This window comes from Ilyonectria robusta (assembly GCF_021365365.1).
Source record: "Ilyonectria robusta strain PMI_751 chromosome Unknown BGZ61scaffold_23, whole genome shotgun sequence".
Classification (NCBI taxonomy): Eukaryota; Fungi; Ascomycota; class Sordariomycetes; order Hypocreales; family Nectriaceae; genus Ilyonectria; species Ilyonectria robusta.
In genome coordinates this window covers 603,935-623,663 of record NW_025764457.1, presented here as the reverse complement: position 1 = coordinate 623,663, position 19,729 = coordinate 603,935, and the positions used below count along the sequence as shown (strand labels likewise).

At 52.3% G+C, this 19,729-nt stretch overlaps 7 protein-coding genes across 7 annotated transcripts; 6 read left to right on the top strand and 1 right to left on the bottom strand.

The window, feature by feature from the left end:
- Positions 1–682: 682 nt before the first annotated feature.
- On the top strand, positions 683–1,777 carry BGZ61DRAFT_108862 (uncharacterized protein). Its single transcript, XM_046236913.1, has 2 exons — positions 683–1,004; positions 1,131–1,777. The coding sequence occupies exons 1-2, from the start codon at positions 945–947 to the stop codon at positions 1,635–1,637; spliced, it is 567 nt and encodes a 188-aa protein (XP_046099046.1). The 5' UTR covers positions 683–944; the 3' UTR covers positions 1,638–1,777.
- A 641-nt stretch (positions 1,778–2,418) lies between these two features.
- On the top strand, positions 2,419–3,919 carry BGZ61DRAFT_459752 (uncharacterized protein). The gene is made up of 2 exons (XM_046246950.1): positions 2,419–3,429; positions 3,485–3,919. Exons 1-2 carry the CDS (start codon positions 2,471–2,473, stop codon positions 3,714–3,716), a joined length of 1,191 nt encoding a protein of 396 aa, XP_046099045.1. The 5' UTR covers positions 2,419–2,470; the 3' UTR covers positions 3,717–3,919.
- A 35-nt stretch (positions 3,920–3,954) lies between these two features.
- Positions 3,955–5,436, top strand: BGZ61DRAFT_108856 (uncharacterized protein). The gene is made up of 3 exons (XM_046236912.1): positions 3,955–4,140; positions 4,204–4,839; positions 4,893–5,436. Exons 1-3 carry the CDS (start codon positions 4,056–4,058, stop codon positions 5,327–5,329), a joined length of 1,158 nt encoding a protein of 385 aa, XP_046099044.1. The 5' UTR covers positions 3,955–4,055; the 3' UTR covers positions 5,330–5,436.
- BGZ61DRAFT_108854 (uncharacterized protein) lies at positions 5,437–6,704 on the top strand. Its single transcript, XM_046236911.1, has one exon. The coding sequence runs from the start codon at positions 5,543–5,545 to the stop codon at positions 6,449–6,451; it is 909 nt and encodes a 302-aa protein (XP_046099043.1). The 5' UTR covers positions 5,437–5,542; the 3' UTR covers positions 6,452–6,704.
- Positions 6,705–7,933: 1,229 nt separating this feature from the next.
- Positions 7,934–9,280, top strand: BGZ61DRAFT_363313 (putative secretory lipase; the record flags this gene model as incomplete). Its single annotated transcript, XM_046241426.1, has 1 exon — positions 7,934–9,280. The coding sequence occupies one exon, from the start codon at positions 7,934–7,936 to the stop codon at positions 9,278–9,280; it is 1,347 nt and encodes a 448-aa protein (XP_046099042.1).
- A 466-nt stretch (positions 9,281–9,746) lies between these two features.
- On the bottom strand, positions 9,747–16,588 carry BGZ61DRAFT_537319 (uncharacterized protein; the record flags this gene model as incomplete). The annotated part of the gene is made up of 6 exons (XM_046254520.1): positions 9,747–10,601; positions 10,649–10,969; positions 11,020–15,593; positions 15,638–15,816; positions 15,876–16,248; positions 16,300–16,588. The coding sequence occupies 6 exons, from the start codon at positions 16,586–16,588 to the stop codon at positions 9,747–9,749; spliced, it is 6,591 nt and encodes a 2,196-aa protein (XP_046099041.1).
- Positions 16,589–18,616: 2,028 nt separating this feature from the next.
- Positions 18,617–19,498, top strand: BGZ61DRAFT_301679 (serine hydrolase FSH; the record flags this gene model as incomplete). Its single annotated transcript, XM_046238693.1, has 4 exons — positions 18,617–18,658; positions 18,716–19,045; positions 19,097–19,195; positions 19,244–19,498. Coding segments are annotated over 4 exons (726 nt in total), but the record flags the coding sequence as incomplete, so codon positions are not given.
- Positions 19,499–19,729: the final 231 nt, after the last annotated feature.

The following is a 19,729-nucleotide window of genomic DNA, read 5'->3' as shown; positions in this document are numbered from 1 at the left end:
AGGTCGAATCTGAAGTTTCTGGGAGATCCACCTAGGCGGCATTAACTTCTGCCCCCATTCAAACTTGTCATCAAGGTAGCCAAATGAATGAACTTTATGCCGGAAGCATCATTTATCACATTCTTCTTGTTATCAGTGTCACCTTCAGTTATTAATTTGCTGGACTTGCATCTTTTTCTCACCGTCGCTTCTTACCGTACAACATGACGAACTTCCGCCCAGCCAGGTGCGATGGCTCCACTTATTTGCCGTACAGTGAATGATTGAGAATTGAAACTATCTTTGTGTCTAATATTTCATGGTTGAGTTCGCATTGGGGTTGCCTGGACTTTTTATCACACTCCTTTTCACGCCCGACGCCCTGGATGAAGCATCATAACTTCCAAACATAAGTGACAGTGTTGATATTCGAATGCCTTGCTACAATGTGTACTATGAACCTACTAAGGTATCATCACACCGATATAATGGCCCTTCTTCCCTTCTTCCAAGACGCCATGAGCACATACTGGCATCACAGATTGATACCGCAGTTGTGCTGTTGCATATCATTGGCTGCTTCTGGGGGGGCTCTGAGCGGGGGTCGTGTCTACCAATTAGAAGCCAAGGCACAGCTGTGCTGATGCGGCTCCGCCTTGTTCAGGCCTCCAGTCATCTGAGGATTAGAGTCTCAACTTGACGTTTGCAATATTCGGGCTTCGCTTGAGACGAAGCAACGCAGCCCTCAGTCAAGCATAGGCTAATCCCCTAGTCGAAAATCCAAGGTCCAATATCGCAGCAATATGCCACACACAGGAGGGAACGACCAGCGGCAACAGTGCTGAGTGAGCCATGGCTGGCTAGAGACAGGACCCTACTCTCTTCGTTCCACGAGGCTTCTAACAACAAAATAATCCGTCTCGGTCTCTTGGTCGAGCTTCGGATCTCCAAAGACACTTCCCATCATGGTCTACACCGGCAAGCCCTCCACGGGCTGTTCCGCCTGTCGCGAACGGAAAATACGCGTAAGTCGCACCCCCGCAAGTCACTCAAGCCTCCATCATCGCTCTCCACCAAGACGCCGCCTGAATGCCTGCTCCTGCGCTTGTTCTCCCCATTTTCTTTGCCGACATCCCTAACAAAATACGCAGTGCGATCAGATCGAGCCTTCGTGCTCCCAGTGCGAAAAGCGTGGACAGATTTGTCCAGGCTATCGAAACCCGGCTAACACCATGTTCCGGGATGAAAACTGGCGAACCATCGGTGCATCTTATTGGATATCCAGGGCTGCTCATAGTCAGAGTTCTCATAGCAAAGAGTCCAGAAACCTTCACCCAACCGAGACCAGAACCCCTTACCCAACCGAGACCAGAGAGGAGGCCCTCCCCGACTTGATGTGGGGGTCTCTTGGTGATGGTCTCAGCGGGATACCTCTGGAACAACGCCAATACTACTCCCATGCCACGGGGAGTGTACATGTCGAGGACGAGCCCGGGTATGCCAAGGCAAGAGGTGGGCGAGACGCGTCAATGTTGTACGCGCCACAGGAGGCGAAGCAAAGTCAAGGTATTGCGACACCCCCGTGTGTGGAAGTGATGGTGTTGGGGGCGAATGGTGTACTTACTCCCAGTTATGTTGATAGTGGGTTGGGGGTGTGAAGTGGGAGAGTTGTTTTGTTACGGGTGCAAAGCATTTACCTCCACCCCTTACGGCAACGCCAGCAGTCACTCACAGTTTCTTTCTCCAGGCTTCGCCCACGTCCCAAAATCGGAAATGACGATGACGGATGTCTACGCCGACGAGCTCTATGTCCCCAACTTCGCCATCACCTCTACGCCACCTTCTCAACCTCAGATGGCTGTCTCGCCTAGTAATGATCTCTTCAGCCAACGACCCACGGGGAGTATGGCCTTAGATTTCAAAGGAGGTCGAGGAGACTGTATGTTTGAACCACCCAGGGATGATATCACGAGCCTGTAGATTGCGAGCCTAACACGTGTTGCTAGTAATTCACCATCTTACCTGCTGGGCCCTGAGCATCGGAAAGTGGACTCGCGTAAAGAACACGATGGATCTCATTATCTTCTACGCTCCAGATAAGTGTACTGTGACCTACTACATCAGTAATGGGCAGACTGGATACAAGATGGAGTATCCATTTTCTCATATTAAGAACATCTTTCTTGAGGACAATAGTAAGCATAGCGGTATTGTTATCGAGCTGAACCAACCCCCAAACTTCTTCATGGAATCGTCGCCCACTTCCAATAGTTTCTTTCAGTGCGGCGACTTTACTGAAGATATCCAGGCCACCCAGTGTCAGGTCCACCACCTAGGCGGCAACCCCAGGATCCTCAGCGGCCAGCTTGCCAAGCTAGTATCTCTTCCTAGTTTCATGTCTCGACATAACGGGAATCCCAATAGCCGGGACGAACCATACCCAACATCACCAGCCACATTTGGACTATTACGAAAGACCCAACAGCCTCCGATGGGGGAAACTACATCCAATGACACTGAGCAGTTGGCAAAGGCGAATGCACGGCTTTTCCTTTTAAAGAAAGAAGAATTCTCCCTTCCTCCCGTTGCCTCGCCACCACTACCGGAGTATGTATTCAAAGAGGCCGAACTATCACGGGCAGAAGAAACTCTAATGGAACTTCTTGATGTCGAGGCTGAAGCGGGGTCCATTGATGGCGACTTTGAATCACGTCTCACCGACCTTCGGATCGAACAAGAGTCGGCTCTTCCTTCTGAGAGACCGGTGTCAGAGAACTCCAAGAATGAACCGCGAGACGGCACCGAATTTCGCTGTGAGACATGCGGATACTTTCCGCGTGGCAATCCCAAGTACTTCAAGCGGAGTCTAGCCAAACACATGATGCGACACGTGGTCAAAGAGTCAAGATCATCACTCCATGAGGCTGGAGATAGATCTGAAGCTGTTGTATACGAAGGCGAGGTGATTTCGGCCCCCAGCCAACTCACTGAGATTGACTTTGATGAGTCCCTGACTGGCACAAAAAGCGGTTTTGATGGATTCGACAAGCTCGATTCCCCTGGTCCCCAAGAATTTGCCCGTGACTTCAAAGACGAGGGAGCCTTTACAGACTCCGGTTACGCCTCTGCACCGAATATGAATGGATACTTGAGCATCAAGTCTCCAACTGCAAAGAGAGGGAGTCCTGGCCCCAACTGTACTGACAACGACGACACTGCAACACTGTACTCAGCTGGAACCACTGTTGCACCTGCGCGAGCCCAAACTTACATTTCCGAGATTTGCAACGACATTTATAGCAAGTTGAACGATTCTGTCAACGCCAAAACGTGGCCGGTGGTGTCCAAAATCTTGCCGGATCTCATCAAGGCCTTTGCCGTCCGGCTGGGCAACGACTGTGCTGTGCAAGTCAACAGAGATATTATGTATTTCGTTCATCAACAACATAAGTGAGTATTTCGACACAGGGATCGATGGTCTATGAATACTAATCAAAAACATTAGAGAGGTGGTATCGCAACTTGAAGCCATGTTCAGTCATGACGCCGAAGAGCCATTGGAAAACTGCCGCCCTACTCTTCAAGGGATGCCTCTGCTTGATAAGATGTCCATGTGGCGGAGCAGGGATGGCGAAGATGCCACTCCGGCAGCTGACGGCGACGATTACTTCCACGGCGTCAACGACGACGAAGACCAGGACGACCACATTGAAAACATCAATCTGTCGACATACTAGAAAGTCATCTTCGACAGCCAGGCGTACAAGTGGTTCCTTGCCACTTGTAAAAAGGAAGTGACGCTGCAGCAAGAAGCGACAACCTCTTCGTCCTCATGCACCATGGCGAATGAGAGTATTCGCCGAAGACTGATGGAAAAGCTCCCGACGGGAACCATCAGCAAGCGGTATGCCCCGAGTAGGCACGAAATGACATTTGTTCTCGGAGGGCACCTGGGAATTGCCCTGCCTCTTGAACGTGCAACGGCCGAGCCTGTGTCACGACCGCCGCGGTTCTTTCCAGACTTGGTTGTGACGGGATCAGTAAATCAGGCCCAAGTACTCACAATCAAGCAGTACATGAGTCAAACGTGGCCTGCAAACGGTTTACAGATGTTGGAAGTGCTTGAAGAGGGAATTCGGAATCCCAAGAACCTGGAATCCGGTAAGTACCCCCATCCTAATGGCCCTGTCTGCCTCCGTGTACTGATGTGTCTATCATGACTAGGCAAGTCGCCGGCAAATGCACCACTTGTCGTGGGCAGATCCGGATCCAATATGGTAGTCAAAGCCAGCGGACCAGCCTACTTCATCGCCGAGTGTGGTGAGCAGCTCGCTTGGTTAGCATGCGCCTCTTCAACCGCTTTTCGAAATAGACTTAGTCGCGTGACTCCCTTGATCGACATCATCCGTGTTGGGCCCACGACTCCGCAAAGCTCGAGCTATCGAGGCATGTGCCGAGTGGGTTTTGTTATCAATGACCTCGTCAACCCAGAACTTGCCATGCCGTCGGTGACACAGAGTTGTTGGCAATCCGTGGTTGGGCGACAAAACCTCATCCACGGTTATCCCATTGCTCGACGACCGGACGGATACCGAGGCCTGGAGGTTTCCCTGGTCGTGCTCCTGTATTTGGTGCAAGCCAAGGAAGTTTCTGTCTGTCCCGTAAAGGTGGTGGCCCATGGAGTAGAAAGGTCACTTAGACTGGTGAGCCGGACTGACCATATATGTCTTTGGCATCCTTTTGGCCCGACTACGGAGACCTGTTTCTGCGATAAGGGCACAAATGTTGTGGATCGCTCAAATCTGGATTCAGATCGCCATATCATTGGTACTTGCAAATCTCAGGAATCTCTGGGCGGAAGTAAGTGTTATTATGCCTGTCTTGAGGCGAAAGTGGCTAATCGACGATCACAGCAGATGATGCACGCTCAATAAACACCGAGTCCCCCAGCAGGATACGCTCGTTGAACGCCTCAAGGAATAAACCCCAGACTGTGACAGCCTCTGACGAAATGGAGCTCGACGTATTTTCCGTGGGGGGGCTAAGTGAGGAGGTCGCCAGGAAGCCGCTCAGGCGCTCGCCACCTCGGGTCTCCATGTTGAAGGAGCACGCATCCGCAACTCCCATAACGGCCTCGGGAAGTCCTCAAGAATCCCAATCAGTAACAGCAACAGAATCCGGCTACGACTCTTTCGACACAGATCAGCTTTCGATATCTGATTCTTCTGAGACCGAGCGACTAGATGTCAACGACCCCCAATACGTCGTCCTGAAGCGTGTTCTCTTTCGACTTCTCTCTGGTTACAGAACCAGACAGCAGTGTCCGTCGTCTGCCGGAGAGAGTGGATAAGGAGCTGGCGCATCGACAATTGCACCCAGCTCGTCAAACAGCAACACGAGAGGGGCTTCAAACCAGACTAATTTGAAGAGAAAACGAGGCAACGACGACAGTGATGATGCAGATCAAGATGACTTCCAGCGGCCACCTCAGAAGAAAACGAATCGCGACGCTGCTGAAGCTTCAAAGAAGTCATTTGCATGCCCATTCTTGAAGAAAGACCCCATGGAACACCGCGACTGTTGTACGAGGAAGCTGAGCAGGATTCGAGACGTCAAGCAGCATCTGGCCCGAAGACACACGCCAGAGAGATATTGTCAGCTCTGTTTCGAGACGAGCTTCGCGACTGAACGCAGCTTGCAGAACCACCTCAAAGAGCGATCATGTTCGAGCCAAGACCCCTCTACGCTCAAGGGGATATCGTATGATCAGCACCGGCAGCTTTCCAAAAAGTCCAACCCTGCTCTGGGCGAAGAAGGCCAATGGTTTGCAATCTGGGATGTCATTTTCCCCGAGAGCCCTGATAAGCCGGTCTCGGCGTACATCTCCACAGGCCTGTCTGTGGAGATGCGGCTCTTCCGCGAGTACAGCTATAGCTCTGGCCCGGCCATGCTGAGAGAGCAGATCATGTCAGATCCAGATTGTATGAGGCAGGAAAGTACGGAAGAAGACCAACAGAGGTCACTAGATCGAGTCATTACCGAGGGCATCACTCACCTGCTTGATATGTGGCGGTCGGCCCAATCTACTGGCGCGACGTTGTCGAGCAACCAAAGGAGCAACAATCCACAACCAGGACAGGCAACACCGCTGAGCTCCATTGCGGACAGTGGCTTTGCAACTGAGAGTCATATGTCGTCTTTGGAAAACGGATCGCAAGTTGAAGGAAGCGGTTCACATGTGAGCATGATGAACATCACTTGCCCGCCACCAGCGACCATGACGGCAGCGGAAAGACAAACTTCAATACCATCATATGACATGATGATGGAATCATCCGACATCCATGATCCACAGAACTTGTTTGGGTTGTTTGCGAACATGGACAACATGGGGGATTTCAATGCAAACGGGAACGAGATCGGGTTCGATACGTTTGATCAACTACAAGGGAACTTTGGAGGCTTTGAGTGACATTTGCGTCTAGCAAAGATAGGGAACAGGATGAGGGGATGTAGTGAGCCTGATACGTGCTTTAAAAAGGATAGCGGTGGTGTACGGAGTAACTGGTTGTACGTAGATGTGTTCAGTGGACATGGAGTAATAATAGCTGTGTGGTCGCTGTTGCTGAATTGAAACCACGGCGAAATCATTGTAATTTAAAAAGACTGGAACGGCCTTGTTGGGATATATTATGGCGGGTATTGATGGATTTGATCCATGACCACTTGAACTTCGTGACACCCCTTTGACACCCGGACATAAGTAAATCCCTTCTACATCTACCAGTTGAACGTCTTAAATCGTCGAGACTGGTAGCCATACGCAAGCAGGGCTACCTAGAAGAGCACGCCGAGCGCACCACCCTCCCCTAACGGTGTAATCCCGTCATCTAATGATGACTCAAGCCCCGCCGCCGCCTCATAACCATTCTCTGATTCGATGTTGAATATTGAGGCGGAGATTGCAGCGGACAGAAAATGAAATTAACGGTTCTAAGGCAGTGCATTCCTTCAATGTTTCCACCCGAGGTCGGAGGGTGAGATACTCGTCCATCCGCCAAGAAGTCGTGAATCATATTGGCTGGGGCAGGTTTCTAGTAACATGACCCAGTGTATTCTACCTGCATGGTAATGGAATGCCGTGGCGGCATCCATGGCAAGTACATCCTACATCCACTTGGACAATTACGGCATGTTTAATACGTGATCATCCTGTTGGTCATAGATTGAAAGCTTGATAAATTCATGAAACATGATGATCCGTCGCCAAGAGCGCGGAGTACCAAGCCCGCAAGCCTGCCAGATCAACCGCCAAGCAGTGTTTCCACCATCAAAGAATGGGATCGCCATTGCCACCTACGACTTGCAGTGTGAATAATGATGTATCAAAATGATCTGTAAACTCGCTCATTACACAGAGGTCTCAGCGGTCCTTTTTCTCCGGTTAAATCAACGTCTGTTTCAGTTCGAACACAATTTGAGCACAGATGTCATCTTTTGTCCTGCATGTCTCAGGGTCGGCACATTGACTATAGGAATCTGTGGAAATTAAGGCAAGTGAAGGACAGCTTGGGAACCAATTATTCTGGAGTGATGGAGTGCCCATTGGAGGTTCGAACGGGAGACACGCCAACACAGCCACATGTATTCAAAATGCACTCGTCGTTTGATGCGATGGATCGACATGAGACACGGTAACAAGACAAGACCAACGGCACATAGAGCCTGCGGAACGCGCCACTGCCGTAGTTGCCGCCAAGAACTATCCCGCGAACACGCAATTACTGAATTGCAGTAGTTCGTATGTTTGTCTCGGTCTCCTTTCCGATCCACGGCCATATAAATCCTCCAAGGATCTCGATGCTGTTCTTGAGTTCATCTAGTTCAGCAGCCAACACGGGCTCAAACCTTCACCTTCCCTCGTTTTCAATCTCCTACTCTCTTTTACTTCACGATGACTCGGACTATTCTCCGCCTGCTCGCCTCCTTGGCCCTCTCAACAGCGCTCTACGCTACCCCTTCCACATCTCGTCTATTGCCACCCAGCAAAGACCCCTTCTACGCCGTACCAGATGATGTCGAAAACTTCGCTTCTGGAACCATCTTCAACCATCGGCAGCCACCAGATTTAATTGCCGGCTTTGGTGTGCAGCCCGCCAACCTTGAATCCAGTCACCAGATTCTCTATCGAACCACCGACGATGAAGGCAATGCTACTGCAACTGTTGTTACTGTTCTGATTCCTGACAAGGCCGACTTCAACAAGGTCGTGTCTTATCAGGTTGCCGAAAATAGTGCCTCGGTTGACTGTGCCCCTTCATATGGTTTTCTGTTGTCGACGTCTGTAGACCCGCTCATAGGCTCTAAAACCATGCAGACCCAGCTACTTCTTCTTGAAGGCGCCCTTGCAGAGGGGTGGGTAGTCATTGTGCCAGATCACCAAGGCCCAAATGGCGCCTACTTTACCAACAGGCTGGCAGGTCGTTCAGTTCTTGACGGAATTCGGGCCACGCTCCAGTCAACTGCTTTCACTGGCATTAGTAAAAGCGCCAGAGTTACAATATGGGGCTACTCTGCTGGGGCTTCCGTCACCCAATGGGCCGCTGAGTTGCAACCAACCTACGCGCCCGAGCTAAAGATATTTGGAGCAGCAATTGGTGGCGGTTGCAACAGCCTCGCCGTTCCAATCTCCAGGGTCAACAACGGACGTGTCTCAGGCTTCATACCTATTGTGCTGGTAGGCTTAAGCGCCCAGTACACAGAGCTCAGAGAATTGATCAACAAGGAACTCAAGCCTGAGTTTAAAGGCGAGTTTTACAAGCCCCTACATCAGTGCCTGAACGCCAATCTAGCGTCTTTTGAAGACAAAGATATCACTACCTTTTTTGTCAATTGGCCTCGCTTTATCCAAAACCCCGTTCTCCTCAAGCTTCTCGGTACTTTGAACGACGGAAAATCACTATCTCAAATCCCATTGTTCTGGCACACAGCTACTCATGACGAGGCACTCCCAATCCAAGATATGGACGCCGCGGTAGCCGAGTACTGTGCTAGGGGTGGGACAGTCCGTTATCGGAGGGATACTGCGCCCAACCTTCGCCACACCAACTACGGGGTTGTCAGCACGCCCATAGCAATTGCTTGGCTGAAGGAGGTTTTGAACGGCAAGGCTCCGAAGCCTGGATGTTCCACAGAAATAGGCACTACATCCGAGTTGGACGAAGATTTTCTGAAGTTGTTCCCTAAGGATATCGCTGATATCCTAACTACATCGGCTGGGAAGGTGGGCGGGGGTATCTAAGCAGGCCGGTTATCAGGGAGGTGATAATTCAGTATACTGAATATCAAATTCTGTTGTCCCGTATAAATGTGTGGTCAACTGGTGATTCGGAGTGTGTGAGGAACAGAAGATCCAGGTAGCAGTAGCAACAATAACATCGAGCCGAAACAGCTTGAACAGAATCCAAATATTCGCAAGTATGATGCATGATCGAAACATGCTTAGACACCACAGAACAATAAACCGAGGTGCTCGACGGTAAGATTGCAGATTGTACTAGACGCGCTATGCAGTGGATCTCGGCGTAGAAGCTCGACAACAAGCTTTCAGAGTCGGGGTAATAATGAAGATATAATGAAATGATCGAGCTCATGTTAAGAGCATGTAATAGACTAAGTCTCGTCCCCTCTAGATTAATACCACGCCGATACAAATGAAAATTAGATGCAATGACAGCCATCCCCAACACTCGAAAGTCCATGATATCCTAAGCCTCTTCCTTCTTCGTCCACACACCCTTCAGAGTTGTCTTCCTCAACACCAAAGCTGACAAATCTATCATGGTCCCACTCGTCAGAAGCTCCAACACTTGCAAGTGAGCTTGCAGCTCCTTGCCGATCCAGTTTCTCAACTCAATAGCGTTAAGCGAGTCTAGACCCAGGGCAGTTATGGATGACTTTCCCTGCTCGGCGGCCATGACCTCCGGAGGCAGCATCAAGATGGCGCCCAGCTTCTCCTGGATCCCTAGAGTCACCACCTCATGAGCATCCTCCTCATCGGTGGTTTGCTGAAGCTCTTGCGAGATGGACAAGTTTGCTCCATCTGCGCCGTCGGCATTCAAGGAATTGGCGAGTGCAGCACTGCGGAGGTGAGAAAACTTTCCGTCCGAAGCGTAGTATGGTAGAGATGATGGGTTCTCAAAGTTCAACCCAGTGATACACTGGCCATCGCAAGTGGAGGTCACCTTGCCCTCTATTGCGGCCTCGACTAGAGCCAGAACCTCGGACTCGTTCAGGGTGTTTCCTGAAAGGTTCTTCAGGACTTGCGACTGTCGGGCTGTGTTCTCGGCCAGATAACCAACGCCGTCGACAGCTGTAAGATCTAGTGAAGATGCTGCCAGACCCTGGCGTGCACGGTAGCGCACAAAGGCATCAAGGAAGGTATTAGCAGCGGCGTACGCGGCTTGACCTCTATTACCAACGATACCAGCAACCGAAGACAGGACGATAAAGAAGTCCAGGGGGGTATCAGTAAGAGCATTGTGAAAGTTCCACGCTCCGTTGACCTTGGATCGAGTCACATTCTCGTAGTCTTCAAACGTCATCTTCTCAAAGAGGACATCCTACTACTGTTAGCAAAGAACTGTAGCCGCGAGCTAGAGATACGTACGATGAGCACCATGGCAGCGTGAATGATACCACGGATGGGAGGCAAGTTTCGCTGCAGCTCGGCCACAAGAGACTTTACACTGGCCTCGTCGGCGACGTCACAAGACTTGACGTGGATGGTCGCTCCAACAGCTTGGCTCTCCTTGATCAACTTGCCCAACTCAGTGGTAGCCTTGCCACTGCGCGACAAAAGGACGATGTGGCGAGCTCCACGCTGGACCATCTTTCTGGCCATGGAGCGACCAAGGCCACCAGTTCCACCGATGATCACGTACGTGACATCTCCTCGAAGGAGGTCACCGGATGAAATTGGGTGAGTGGCCTAACATATCGTCAGTCAACATGGATCGAGTTTCTCACATATCTACTTACCTTGACTTGTTCGTTGTTGGTGTGGCTCACGATGACCTTGCCAGAGGTCTTACCACTCTGTAGCTTTCGAAGGGAGAGTTCGACCTCCGAGATGGGCACGGTGGTGATGGGGCCGATGGGCTTGATCGTGTTCTTGGACAGCAATTTCATGACAGCAGTCAAGACGCGGCCCATGATCTTGGGCCTCTTGGCAGCAACGAGCGTCAGGTCAACAGAACTGAAAGTGCAGTTGTGCTCGAACTTGGCCATCTCCAGTCTCGTGTTGGAGGTAATGTCCCTCTTACCGATCTCCACAAATCGGCCGAAGGGCGCGAGACACTCCCATGTTACACGCAGCATGTCGCCGGCAAGCGAGTTGATGACGACGTCAACGCCTTCGCCATCAGTGGCCTCCTTCACAGCGGCACCAAACTCGGTGTCTCTGCTGTAGAAGATGCGGTTCTTAGGAATACCGTAAGTATCAATCAGCAGTTGCTTCTTCTCTGCACTGCCGACAGTTGCGTAAATCTCAGCACCAATCATCTGTGCGAGCTGGATAGCAGCTTGGCCGACTCCGCCGGAGGCAGCGTGGATGAGGATCCTCTCGCCGGGCTCCATGCGGGCGAGGTTGACGATGCCGTAGTAGGCCGTGCTGTAAACGACGGGAATTGAAGCCGCAGTCTCGAAGCTCATAGAGTCGGGGATGAGAGCTGCGCTGGTTGCTGGGCAGCGAGTGTAAGTGCTGTACGCTCCCAGGGACATGGCACAAACACGGTCACCAACTCGGAGAGATGTGACGTTAGATCCAACCCTGGAGACGATACCGCTGCACTCAACACCGATGTAGGGGCTGGCAACTTGTCCCATGGCAATGACAACATCCTTGAAGTTCATTCCGGTGGCCGTTACCTTGATCTCGACATCGTCAGCGGGGAGAGGAAGATCAGCCTCATCCTTCCAGTATAGCGAGTCCAAAGCGCCAAGTGTACCAACAGTAAGCTTCAGGCGGCGTCCAGGCTGCTCGAAGTCTTGGAGGTAAGGTGCCGAGATCTGCGTCTCGCGGAACACGGTGAGGTTCATGTCCTCATGCCCCACGACACGGGGAACCACCAGCTTGCCGTTGTCTTCGGAGAATTCGAAGTCAACCGGCGAACCATCCTCCGGTGTGTCGAGCGACGACACCAAAGCCCGCAAGACGAGCTCGGCATGGTCTGAAGGACCGAGCTGAGGCTGAGAAGTGGGATCCAGGTCGAGAGTCGCCGCAACCTTGCTGTTTTCGGAGCGAACAGTTCGGAGGAGGCCTTGAACGATGTTGTTCTCCGGCTTCTCAGCGAAGCGGTACGCACCGCTGGTGACCCAGAGCATCGAAGAGCATGTGAGAAGCAGGTTCTTCACCTGGTCAAAGGTGGTGACTGACATGTTGTACAACAGAGGTGCATCAAGCTCCGCCAAGCAGATGTAGCGGACAGTGGATGACGGCCGGACTTCAGCCATGGTAGAGACTGAAGGCTTGAATCCAGTCTGTGCCTGTAAGATGCTGGAAATGGCAAATACTAACGGGTCAGACTCGGTCTTGTCGGTGATGATGACGAACTCCTCGCCCTTGAGCTCGACACCAGTTGACTGAATCGTCTCCTCAACTTGGCCATTCTCTTCCTCGGAACCAGCCTCGGTGGTCTTGTCAAGAGGCTCCCATTGGACTTTGTAGCACAAAGATCGCGAGACCTCACAATCCATTATGTCGCTAGACACTGGGGTCATCCTAAAGCCGGAAAACTTGGCCACTGGTTCAGAGTGAGCATCATCCCAGGCGCTGATCACGAAGTCAACAGGTCCAGGACTGGAAAAGTCTGGGCGACCATGGACGACCACCTGGACCTTCTCAGCAGGCAGGCTGGGGAAGCTGTTGGTGATTTCGACCTCCTTGATGGCCGAGGGCATGAACAGCGATGGCATTTCGCCGCGGCCAGCACCGAGAATGGGAAACATCAGCTGCGAGCAGAGATCCATGAATGCCGCGGGCAAGATAGAAGGCGTCTCGTGTACCGAGGGCATACAGGACGCTGTATCGGGAACCACAACGGTGGCAGCGGAGTATTCTCCTTGGGCCTTGAGACCACAACCAGGCTGGAACTTGAAGGCTTCGCTGTAGCCCGCTCCGCGGGTCTCAAGCTCAGTATAGAAGTCGTCCAGCGACAACTCTGCCCCAGCCACATCAATGATATGCTTGCGATGAGCAGCTGCAGCCTGAAGCTGAGGGTTGCTCACAGGGTTAGCATTTCGCTGCCGTCGAACGCCAACAAGACCACGGCAATGCTCAAGCCATCCTCTGGCGGCGGTCCATGAAGAGATGCGGAACTCATCCCACTCGTTGGAGTACGACCGAGTTCCCTCAGCGTATGGGGTCAACGAAAAGAGGGTCTCGTATTGAGCAGCTGGGTCAAGGATCAACGCCTTGGAGACTTGGATCTCTCGAAGACGGAACCCAGCAATCTGCTCTCGCGTAAGGCCTCTCAACTGTGCCCTCTGAGACGCTGCTTCGACGGCCATGCACAGGTATCCAGCCAGGGGGAAGGTCGGCAGAGACTGCATGCGGTGATCCTTAAGCCACGGCACATCATCGAGATTAAGTGTGTTGCGCCAAGTAGGCTCAGAATCGCTGTAAGTATCCTCCAGAACACCAAGGAGATCATGGCGACCAAAAGGCTTCAGGCGATGCTGCTTGCTCGCTCGCGACTCGAACCAGTACTTGTGCGGTGCGAATGGGTAGGGAGCAAAGTCAGTGACGAGGCATGGTTTCTGCGCACCGGGCTCTGTGTAGTTGATGACGCTGAAGTCAAGAGTCTGGCCCTTGATGAACAAGTCTCCAGCCAGCTTGAGTGTTGTGTTGGTAGCATCTTGCTTGCGGACGAGCGAGGAGAAGTACTTGACCTCAGTGGCCGCCTGTTGGCTGATGCTCTTCAGGATCTGCTGGATGGGGCCCTTGAGAGCAGCGTGAGGGCCGATCTCGACAATAACGTCAGGCTTTCCGTCATTGTAAAGCTCCTGCATCGCTGAAGAGAACAGAACCGGCTTGGTCAAGTTCTCAACCCAGTATGAAGGACCAAGCGATGCTGTGAGGTCCAGCTTGTTGCCGAGCAGAGACGAGTAGAATGTCACCTCCTCCTTTATCTTGGGTGTCATGCCCTTGATGGACTCCATATATTCATCTGCCACAAGCTGCATGTGAGCTGAGTGGTAGGCCACATCAACTCGCAGCTTGCGGTGGAAGGTCTCTCGCTTCTTGAGCTCGGCAGCAAGCTTGTCAACGTCATCTTCATCACCAGAAGCCGTTACCGAGTTCGGCGAGTTCTCGCAAGCAATGGTGATGTTCTGCAGGCCAAGAACCTTGATGATTCCCTTGATCTCAGAAGCCCCAGCGCCAACGGCAAGCATACCACCGCGAAGACCGGGGTTCTTGGCCATCAACTTGGCGGCTAGCTGGCCACGATGGTAGGAAATTGCCATGGAATCCTCGAGGGTGATGGCACCAGTTGCGTACGCGGCAGCAATCTCACCACTGGAGTGGCCCATGACCATAGAAGGCTTGACACCCCACCTGGCCAGCATGTCTGTGAGACCTAGCTGAATGGCTGTGCAGATGGGTTGGGCAATGTGTGCCTTGTCCATGTTGGACTCTCCTTCGGGCTTGGACAGCTCCTCCAGAAGACAGAAATCCGCACCAATCTGCTTCAAATGAGCCGCGGCAGCAGTCACAGTGCTGGCGAATACGGGGTTGGTATCCATGAGCTCTCTGCCCATTTGAGGCCATTGTGCTCCTTGACCAGTGTATACAAAAGCCACCTTGGGATCTATGGTAGGTGCTCGCGCAGGGATGGCGCCGCTTCCATTCAGAGAGACGACGAGGTCATCGCACGATTTACCAATGAGGGCAATGCGCCAGGAGTGATGCGTCCTTCGCTGACCCAGTGTGTAGGCAATGTCGCTGGTGAGACGCTTCTGGAAAACCTCGGGGTGCTGTTCAATGTACACGCCGAGCTGTGATGCCACGCGCTTTGCCGCCTCCTCGTCGTTGGCAGACAGCACGAATAGCTTCGGGACCTCGCTCTTGGAGCTCTGTGGCAGGTCTGAAATTGTGAGAGGAGGACGTTCCAACACTACGTGAGCGTTGGAGCCACCAAAGCCAAAGTTGTTGACACTGATAAAGCGCTTGTTCTTGGGCCACGGCCGAGTTGTGTGGGGGATCTTGATATTCCACTCGTCAAGAGGAATAGCTTCGTTGGCCTTTTCGAAGTTGACATTCGGCAGGATGAAGCCCTTTTCAAGCATTAAGGACGCCTTGATGATGGAAACCAGACCGCTTGCATTCTCCAAGTGGCCAAAGTTCGTCTTTGCGGAACCCATGTATAGGGGAAACCTCTTTGTGCGCCCAGGCCCGAAGACGCGGTAGATGGCACCGGCCTCGATAGGGTCACCAACCTTGGTACCTGTGCCGTGGGCCTCAACAAAGCCGGTGTCTTCGGGGGAGATGTTTGCACGAGCGTACACATCACGAATGAGCTGTTCTTGTGCAGAGCCGTTGGGTGTGGCGAGGCCTGAACTGTCAGCGAGAACTTGGATTGCGTGTGAAACTTCTTACCAACTGTCTTTCCGTCATGGTTGATGCCAGTGCTGACGATGACAGAGCGGATCTTGTCGTTGTCCTTGATGGCTTGGTCCAGAGGCTTGAGGACCAGACAGCCAACACCTTCACCTCGCGCAAAGCCGGACTTGGCGCGGTGGTCAAAGGCAAATGTCTTGCCGTCGTCGTTGTAGATACTAATGGTGTCAGCCTCAAGTTGGGCAGAATTTACAGGATCACTAACCCCAGCATAGACATGGAGATCATCTCATCGGGCTGTAGATGCAGACTGCAGCCCGCTACAACGGCCGAATCCGCCTCGCCGGAGCGGATACACTGGACGGCTGAATGCAGCGCATACAACCCAGACGAACAGGCGGTGTCGACTGCAAAACAAGGACCCCGAAGGTCGAAGTAATATGAGATACGGCCCGCCTGGATCGACTGGTGGTTGCCCGTTGAATCAAACATGGGCATCTGATTAAGTTCTTTCAGCGTTCCCAGGTGGTAGTCTGATGAGGTTCCTCCAATAAAGACACCCATGTTGCGCCCGGCGATGGACTCTTTCGACATGCCGGCGTTCTCGAGCGCCTCGTAAGTACACTCAAGCAGTTGCCTTTGCTGTGGATCTATGAGGTGTTAGTTCAACTGACTCGGTTAACATGGATCGGAGCAAGTACCCATCGCCATCGCCTCTGGCGCGGTAATGTGGAAAAACGGCGCATCGAACTTAGACAAGTCATGCTTCATAAAGTAGCCACCCTTGAAGTTAAAGCAACCCTTCTTCTGCGGGTTCGGGTGGTAGAAGGTATCGCTCGAGAACCGGTCCTCGGGCACAGGGCTCCATCCGTCTCGCGAACGAGAGAGCAGAGTCCAGAAGTCCTCGGGAGTGGAGACGTCACCCGAGAGACGACACGACATGCCCACAATGGCAATTGGCGCCATGTTGGGCGTGTTGGCAGTGGACATGATGGGTGGATGAGGACCGGAGATGGGTGAAGAAGGGGATAATGCAATAATATGCTGGAGCCTTGAGCCTGGATCCTGGGTTAAAACATGGAGGGGATCACCCATTTTAAAGAACTGCCGTTAATGTGCAATGTATTTGATCCACGGCCGAGATATCGGTGCAATTGCCCTGTGACCATTGTCATGATGAGACACCGCACCCTTCAGCAACTTCGGGTGTATCCGCCGACTCTACGATCGTGATTAAACAACCGCTTATCGGTGGGTCCCATTCGCCGTTCTCGATCTCGGTCCAGCATATGACCAAGAAACCCCCTACTTGAGGGGCTTGTGCGATATTGCATAGTGGAACCCCGGCCGAGTTGTCATAGTCAGACTACTGTTTTCAGAGATGTAGGGCGAACGCACGGGGAGTCGGTGAACTGTCGATCGTTTCGTTATCAATGTGTTTGAAATTGGCCGAGATGCAAACTCAACGCGTCCGGAATCTGAAAGTCTCTAGACGCAACACGGCCGTTTTATTTTCCTCTCGGTTGTATTCCTTTTCCGGGCCACTATGCGGCCTTACTCTGACGACACCGACATAGCATACTTCCGAACAATGGCCAGCTATGTGGAAGAGGGGGTGCTTCTAGCCCCATTCGCATACAAGGATGTCTCAGTTCTTGGCCTGGCATTTGTCAGTCTAAAATGCCCTTGTCTACATTTCAATAGGCGGGTACTCCCTCACAGTGGCATGTGCTTGAGATTGTAGCTCTTCCTCGAGTGCAATGGGATCTATGACTCGGGGAGATATTGCAGACAGAAGCGCATTCCACGTTCAGTGTCAAGCACAGCGCTACATTGACATAAGGCATCCTCCCCCCACGCAAGTAAAACACCCACCCGACTAATGTATCTGATCGAAATCAATGATCACATATCTCGGTTGTTCCTCGGATAGATCAGAGACATCATCCCGTCCGCATCTGGTATGCTTCTTGATAGTACAATAGTGACGCTGATCGACGGGGACACGGAGCTTCTTCACATGACACATGACAGTGGCTGTAACGTATCAAACTACCCCATAGTCTATCCAATCATAAAGGGCAAATGCAAGGGAGCCGAGCGTGTGGGGGTAGCTCTGAGAGCCTGGAATGGCCTCTATCGAGAGGTTTCCGTGCCCAAGGTGGAGTTCACGAGTCAGGAACACGCACGAACCACGAGTCAAATGCTTCAGTCTCATCCTCTCTGCATAATCATGTCCTCGCTCCTCAACAATTGGACTGGTAGAAACGCTGCAAACGGAATGTGGGCCTCTCGGGGGAAAAGACCGAGGATCGAGAAAGAATACCCTCATAAAAGCTAAACCCATCACCGAAGCCGAAACCTTGATTCAGATCCTTAGGACAATCGGATCGCCAGGGGGCCTGACTCATTCGTCTTTGGCTTTGTTGGCGTGACAGGACGGATAATGTGGCTACAGATAGTCCAGCTCCATCCACTCACGGCAATCGACTCAATAGGTACGCAAGCGCCATTCTCAGCCCTGTCTCAAATCTCTTCCACCGCCGAATCACCAGCAGCGGTCAAATAATCGAGCCAAAGGTTAGTTGGCCATGGCTGAACACTATCTATCCCGCTCTACTAAGACCGGGCCAGCAGCCCCGTCTAGGATCGTGAAGACATGCTGCCGTTTGCTATCGCCAACCAAGATAGATGGACGACTGATAACGGGAGTCTTGGTTGGATGGACAGGAATCTTTCCGCACACGGCACACTGAGATGTGACGTGACATGTGTCTCCGCATTCCCTCGAGAGAAGATGGTAATGTATCGTCTCAACTTTGTTTTGGCACTTGATCGGGACTTTTGGGGTCTAACAAGAGGTAAAATTCGCCCGACGGAAGAAGAGAGCGCCGGGAAAGAGGCCGATGGTCTTCAATTAAAAGCCGAGGTCGACACCTATTCATTGCTACAAGATCATCCTCAACTTCTCTGCTTTTCTCCAAGTGCAACATTCCCCAAGTCTAACAGTCTGCAACCATGACGATTCTCTGCCTCCACGGTGCCTTCGGCAGTGCCGAGGTAAGCTAGATACTCCCTTGACATCGTCCAATCACGCGCAGCCTCTGACATTCACAGAACTTCAAAGTCCAACTCGGCCGGTTCACCGAGGAAATTGAGAAGTCTAGCTCTGCCACCTTCAGATGGATTGACGGGGGGCACGATGCTAAGCCCCCTACCGGCTTTGACAATTACTTTGGTCAGCCGCCCCTCTACCGTTTCATTGACTTCGATGGCATCGGGGAGATGGACGACATGATGAGCAAGATCCGAGACTTCCCCGAAGGCATATCGGCCGAGGACACCATCCGGCGACTAGTGGGCGACAAGGAGATGTACACCGCCCCCGCTGTGAAATCCACCCTCAATAGGATATTCCAGATCTTGGAGGAGGACCCCACGATCGATGTATGTCTATACACATCCTCCGATTGGCCACAGAACTAACTGGGCGTACAGGGCATCCTTGGCTACTCGGAGGGCGCCATGACGGCTGCCACGCTCATTCTCGAAGAGCGCCGCCGCTGGGAAGAGGAGGGCATTCCTCGGCACATCAAGGTGCGTTCCTTCTAGCCTCGAGTATTCTCCTCTCTAACCGTGTTCCAGTACGGCATCTTCTTTGCCGGATGGCCGCCGGTCCGCTTCAACGGCGGCTCAGTGCAATGCCTCCTCGCCGACGAATGCGAGGACATCATCGACGTGCCCACGTGCCACATCGTCGGCTGCAACGACCCATACATCCACGGCGCCATGGCGCTCTACAGCATGTGCGATGAAGACACCGCCATGATGTTTGACCATGGCAAGGGCCACACCGTGCCGCGGGACGCGCGGACGATTCAGGAGTTGGCGTCGGTTGTTGAGACGACTTGGGAGAAGCGGGCCACCTGTGCTTGACAACAGATCAGACATATAGAAATCCAGGCCTTTAATGGAGCGTGGCTGTTCTTCGTTAGCAGCCATAGCAGAAGAGTACGCAGTAGTATCGCGGGAATTCCCTAGCCCCTATTAATTAATGTAATGAAAAATGAGAGACAATACCTGCTCACCCCTCACATCATGCCAAAAGATGGGTCGCAATTCAGCTTTCAG

Excerpts from the sequence above, each read along its gene's own strand:
- BGZ61DRAFT_108862 (XM_046236913.1), top strand. The coding sequence starts at position 945 with ATGGTCTACACCGGCAAGCCCTCCACGGGCTGTTCCGCCTGTCGCGAA. Across the intron at positions 1,005-1,130 it reads GTCGCGAACGGAAAATACGC|TGCGATCAGATCGAGCCTTC; the intron begins GTAAGTCGCACC and ends CAAAATACGCAG.
- BGZ61DRAFT_108854 (XM_046236911.1), top strand. The coding sequence starts at position 5,543 with ATGGAACACCGCGACTGTTGTACGAGGAAGCTGAGCAGGATTCGAGAC.
- BGZ61DRAFT_108856 (XM_046236912.1), top strand. The coding sequence starts at position 4,056 with ATGAGTCAAACGTGGCCTGCAAACGGTTTACAGATGTTGGAAGTGCTT. Across the intron at positions 4,141-4,203 it reads TCCCAAGAACCTGGAATCCG|GCAAGTCGCCGGCAAATGCA; the intron begins GTAAGTACCCCC and ends TATCATGACTAG. Across the intron at positions 4,840-4,892 it reads TCAGGAATCTCTGGGCGGAA|CAGATGATGCACGCTCAATA; the intron begins GTAAGTGTTATT and ends CGACGATCACAG.
- BGZ61DRAFT_459752 (XM_046246950.1), top strand. The coding sequence starts at position 2,471 with ATGGGGGAAACTACATCCAATGACACTGAGCAGTTGGCAAAGGCGAAT. Across the intron at positions 3,430-3,484 it reads TTCGTTCATCAACAACATAA|AGAGGTGGTATCGCAACTTG; the intron begins GTGAGTATTTCG and ends CAAAAACATTAG.